The 6000-nt window shown below is 34.7% G+C and overlaps 1 protein-coding gene across 1 annotated transcript; it reads right to left on the reverse strand.

The window, feature by feature from the left end:
* Positions 1-2035: 2035 nt before the first annotated feature.
* On the reverse strand, positions 2036-5764 carry LOC143238960 (uncharacterized). The gene is made up of 3 exons (XM_076479639.1): positions 5576-5764; positions 4307-4852; positions 2036-2428 (listed from the first exon to the last, which is right to left on the reverse strand). The coding sequence occupies exons 2-3, from the start codon at positions 4834-4836 to the stop codon at positions 2404-2406; spliced, it is 555 nt and encodes a 184-aa protein (XP_076335754.1). The 5' UTR covers positions 4837-4852; positions 5576-5764; the 3' UTR covers positions 2036-2403.
* Between the last annotated feature and the right edge of the window lie 236 nt (positions 5765-6000).

A 6000-nucleotide genomic window follows, 5' to 3' on the forward strand; every position in this document is an offset into this window, starting at 1 on the left:
TTAGCTTATATATGATAACATGCATGTTTTGTATCACTCTTTACGACCAATTAAATAGGATTCACACTTAGTCCAGAAGTCTGATATTTTAAATGGAATTTATCTTAATTACTATTCTTCACCACGACCGCTAATAGCAAAGTATCTTATTAGTTTTACGCTAGCTCTGAGAGTTGTATTTTAACTTTGATCTTTCATCATTGTTACTGAAGCTACTATTCTAACCCACTTTTAGATAAACCTCATCGCATACCGTTAAAAATCAATTTAAATATTGTGTCACCAATATTTTACGTATATGCATCGTTAGAAGTATTCTAAATATTAGGATTTATGACAAATCAGGTTCGAAACTTACACAAACTAGAAATCAAATAACGCAAGAGGATACGGCATGGTTACTACTTTGGCCTTTTAGTTGAAAGGTTTCGAGTTCGAGGCTTGTCGTTGGGTCCTTGGGTATAGTGAATACCAGGCAAAGCCGGATTAAGGGTTTTACTGGCCCTAGGCTTTTGGACTTTTAGAAGCCTCTTTGAGACAGAACCTCTACGTGTATTACATTTAGTCATAGCTTGAGGCCCTGGACTTCAGCTCGTTAAGCCCATGCTTTAATTCGAGGTTGGTACCAGGTGATAATTAGGGGGTTAACATGCGATGGACTGGCATTCTGATCATTGGGGTTTATTTGAAGTTAAGCCTAAAGCTACACGATAAGCCATTTGTACTCCGCCCATCACGGTCAGGTCAATTCTAATTCATTGGTTCCAGGGGATAACAAGTTGTACCTTTATACTCCGTCTCAACATGAAAATTGATTAGACTTTTCAGGAGATCGGCCTCCAAAATGAACGTTTGTTTCTTGTTCTGTAATTTATATATACATATATATATGTATTTCCTATGTGAATTCCTGGCATAAAAATGTTGTGACATTTTTTATATCCATGGAAATTCTCTTAGATATCAGACACTGCGAGACTTAATTATTAAGTTTTTTTCTTTTTTGCTCGTTTGATCGCAAAACCACACAATGTTATCGCTATCTGTGCTCTATCTCCAGCAGGAATTGAACTCGAAGTTAAGCCTTATAAGTATACTATTGAAAAGCCAGGGACAATTTTATAGTGTTCAATAAATCATAACTTCATGTAGTAAGTTAACAATATTGTATTTATTGGAGAATTATGCTATCATGTATTAACTGGTTTAACAGGTAAAACACAGAGAACATTAATATCCACATTCATGTGTTTGTCCACCTAAATATACATATAAAATATTTGTTTAAATATTATAGATGACCTTTTATACCAAAAGACTTATCCTATACGTCCTAAAGTGAAATAATGTAACTTATTATGAGTTGTGTTTGTACTGTTTACAACCTGATAGCTAATAAAGATGAAGACGATTGCTTTTCGTTTGAAATAAAGCACAAGACTACACTATGCGTTATCGGTGCTCTGCCCACTACGGTTATTGAAACCCCTGAGTCCGTAGACATGCCGCTGTGCAAGTGGGGGACAAGACAATTGATGACAAAAAAACAAACAAAAAAGGTTTTGATTTACAAAAGTTTCCAACGTTTCGTAGTCCACTTTTAAAGACGGAATAAATATGTTACAAAACGTTCGAAGTTTTTATAAATAAAAGTGTTTTGTGTCTCATTGACTGTCTTCATCTTAACTATTAACTAGCCTTCGTTTTTCCACATCAGGGGCCCGGCATGGCCAGGCGGCGGGTTATGTCGTTCAACGTGTAATCTGAGGGTTTCGGGTTTGAATTTCCATCGAACCAAACATGCTCGCCCTTTCAGTCGTGGGGGTGTTATAATGTGACGGTCAATCCCACTACTCATTTGTAAAAGTGTAGCCCAAGAGTTGGACGTGGGTGGTAATGACTAGCTGTCTTCCCTCTAGTTTTACACTGCAATATTAGAGATGGCTAGTGCAGATAGCCCTCGTGTAGCTATGCGCGAATTCCCCCCCCCCAAAAAAAAAAAAAAAAAAAAAAAAAAAAACAAAACAATCCCATATCAGGAATTCATCAGCAGTTTATTTTGACATGATTTATTTTTCACTTGGTGAAATTAATTTCAGTATTCCAGTAGTGATGTTTAAGTTTTTATTACAACCGAGACAAATGTCCAACATGAATATTTACAATGTTTTAGAAAATTAAAGAAAAAACATTAAGCAAAGAAGAGCTCCGTATTACAGTAAAGCGCTCTTACTTTGGTTTTTAATGGGAAGAATTGAAAAGGCAGCGCAATAACAAAAGGAAAGTGCTCTTAAAGCGTTAGAAAAGTGGATGTTGTGGAAATCAGAGAATTAACAATCCTTCGATGAGAGGTAACGTTTATGAATTTGTCTAATTGTATTCACCTCTTTATACGTCCAATCTTCAGTGCCAGCCTGCCTCCTCTTCACTGTGAACAGAAAGAATAATAATAAGGGATATATATTATACTATTAATTGTTTTCAATAGAGTTAGGTGCACCGCTAATTCATTTTATTTAAGTGTAATTAAACGAAGCGAGACATTTGTAAGCTGTTATCAAAAATATGTTTACCAAACAATGGCAAATATTTTTTTGATTTTTTTTTGAATGATTGTACCTTCGCCAGGTTTCGTTTGTGAAAACCAACCTAAAAATATATATAAAAACAAAACATTTTATATGTATGAAATCAGCCATGTTGCAATAAATATGTCATCCATGTAAGTATGTGATTTGATAAAACGAAATATTCAAATGATGTAAAATAGCAAATCACGTAAAGATGTCATGTAATATTGCATAAGTTAAAACAAGAAATAAGGAGGGGAAGGGAACTTGGATAAATATATTCAACTTACCAGTTATTTCAGTTGTCACGGAAAGGGTCAAATGTTCCCAAATGTTTCTTCGTTTATCTTACTTACCCTTTTTAGATTACATCTTTATAACTTTTGTCATACTATATAACTGGGCTCTCTCTCTCCCCCGTCCTTATTAATATAGCACCTCTATATTATTGGTCCCCTTATTTTAATTCGACTGTTTTTTTCATTATACATAAAATATTTTGATCAGATATTGGTGCTCATTTTTGTAAGACAATATCGTTAAAAAAGAAGTAAAGATTGTTCTCCATAAAACGATAATTTATAAATTTAAATATATTTAAAGTGGATACTAATGGTTGTCTATTTCCGAGTCCTATTAAACAAACTGCAAATACTTTTTCCACGCAGTTTAAAATATTAAGTCTCTTTTCTTATGGAATGGTTAGTTTTGTTTTCTTCAAATATTAAACAAGTCGTTTAATTAGAAAAACTATTTTTAAAATAAATTAATTTAGTTTTATTCTCATTAATACTTTTCGTTCATTCTTACTTTTTTTATACTTAAAAAGCCAATGAAAAGGGAATAAGGACACCAATGACTTTGCAACTCTCAATGCTTAATTCTCCAGTGATCAACATAAAGCACTTCCTTACTGGATATTTTTAATTGTTTATAATTAAGATTCCGCATGAAGTGGAAGTAAAATCCAAACTGTTAGTTGAAGCTGTCAATACAGATATAAAGTATTTAAGTCCCTACACGGGTCTGGTGGTTAGGGCACTCATTCATGATATGCGGGTCCCTGGTTCGAATTCTCTCACTGACCTTGCTTTTTTTTTTTTCCAGCCATGAAGCCATTACAATGTTACGGGTAATTTCACTATTAGTTGTTAAAAGTGTAGCCCAAAAGTTAGCGGTGGGTGTGGTTGACTAGCTGCCTTCCCCGTAGTCTATCGCTTCAAAGTTATTGACGGCTAGCGCTGATAGCCTTTTGGTAACTTTGCATCAGGTTCAATTAATAGATAAGTATGATCAATACACCATTCCTTCACTTAAGAGTTTCGACTTTCTTCCACATTATCAAAAACAAATGTTAATATACGTGGTACAATTTCAGATTAATAAGTTTAATATTAATTCATCAGCGAGATTGTTTCATGGCGGTCTTCTCTTAATTTAAAGCAGATTTTTAAAAACAGACTTCATTTTTTAATTTGATGTTTAGATCTATTTAGAGTTACAAGATCTTCGACATTCCAGTACTCGAACTAAAGATCAACCGTGTGTATAAGATGGTCACAATAGTATTACTTCTCATGCTCTTCTGATTTTGCTGTGGAGTCATTAGCGTATCTATAGTTCTTAAATAATTCAAATGAAGTCAACTTATTGTTTACAGAATATGAGCTCTTATTATATTGGCTACATGCATGTTAAATTTAAAAGCACTAAAGATGAGAGAAAATTGAACTTACTAGACAGGTACAGGCTTCTTGATGTAATGAGGTGCCTCTTTAACCAAAGGTACTACAAATGGTACCTTAACAGGCACGTGTACTGGCACCTCTTTATGTAGGGGTACAACGAAAGGCTGAGGTACCTTAACTGGGACTTTTACAGGATATGGTTTATGGACAGGGTAAGGTTGAGGTACTTTCACCACGTAAGGTTGCGGCACTTTGACCACCACGGGATGGTGTACTGGATGCGGAACGGGTACTGGCTTTTTAATGATGACCTCTTTCGGCACGTGGACGATCTTTGGAATATGCTGAACCTTGTGAATTACTTCAGGTACGTGGACAGGAACGTGGACAGGCACACGCTTGTATACAGGATAAGGCTTGGGGACAGGGATGATTTTGGGCACTGGAACAGGGTGTGGAATTGGAACTGGTTTCTTGATTTTCTTTACGATGTATTCATCCTCCCAAACTCCCAAACCATGGCCCCGTACTTGAGCCACGAAAAATAGGGCTAACCACCACAAGGCAAGACACTTCATGGCGGTTTAAAAGTTGCTAACAGAATTTGAAAACTGTGTTATTTTGGTAAATATTATTAAACGGCCACGTTTAGCGATTAAGTATGAGTAATTTGCAACTCTATTAATAAAGGACGAATTATCGAGTTCCAAATAAAAAAACAACAAGGTCATTATTTCAAGATATCGGTAAACGTCATTAGCGAAATAAAATATTTAGATAAAAAGATGGTTAAAATGAAAACATTTCACAATAGATACAATATGAAGTTGGAAGCAACAGCCGTTTGATGGACATAAATACAGACTGCTGAATGTGTTGAACTTAACACAATGTAATATCAAAAACAAATATCATTTCAGACATTTAGTAAACGTACAGATATCAATGAAAAGCTTTAGAATTACATGTTTGTTTTTGACTTTCGCGCAAAGCTACTCAAAGGCTATCTGCGCTTAGAATACTACAGTAACTACATATACACATAAAACTGCGTGACAGACAGTAAGATATATACTAGGTACATGACAAAAGAAATTTAAAACAAAGTTTTGTGAAAAAGTATAATGATTGAATAATTTAATAATAATCTGACTCTCTTGTACTTACTCTGATATTAGTAATAAATTTAAATGTTTTAGTTTTTCAAGATTAATATTTCCTGTCATATGAGAGTTAACCGTTAGACTTACAGAGCTGATATTACAGAGAAACTTTTAAATCAAAACTTTATATACTACACTGAAACTCGTCACTTACCTCACTAGAATAACTCTGGTACTCGTTCTCACTCACAGATGTCTTTATATACAACGTTTAATCACGTGCCTCGCGAGAAAAGTGGGTCAGGAGGGTGAACGTGCTGAAAGTGCATCTATCAAGGTACATTGAGCTTTACGAAGGATCGGACGTCAGAAAGAATAGTTTCACAGTTACTAACCGACCAATTGTGCCATTCACCTACATACTCTCGTTCTACAGCCTTCTGGGCTATATACACTTTCTACTGCATTCTTAAGCAACACGCGAATGAGAGGTAAACCCATATTTATAAAAATAACAGCCGAGAATACTGTTTAGCGTTTTAAACTCCTGGTGTTTGGTGAAGAAACAATTAAATCCGAATACATAAAACCATTAGTTATAAACCTATTTCGATTCAAATTACATGTAGGTTTTGTATT

The sequence above is a fragment of the Tachypleus tridentatus genome, chromosome 13, assembly GCF_004210375.1.
Source record: "Tachypleus tridentatus isolate NWPU-2018 chromosome 13, ASM421037v1, whole genome shotgun sequence".
Classification (NCBI taxonomy): Eukaryota; Metazoa; Arthropoda; class Merostomata; order Xiphosura; family Limulidae; genus Tachypleus; species Tachypleus tridentatus.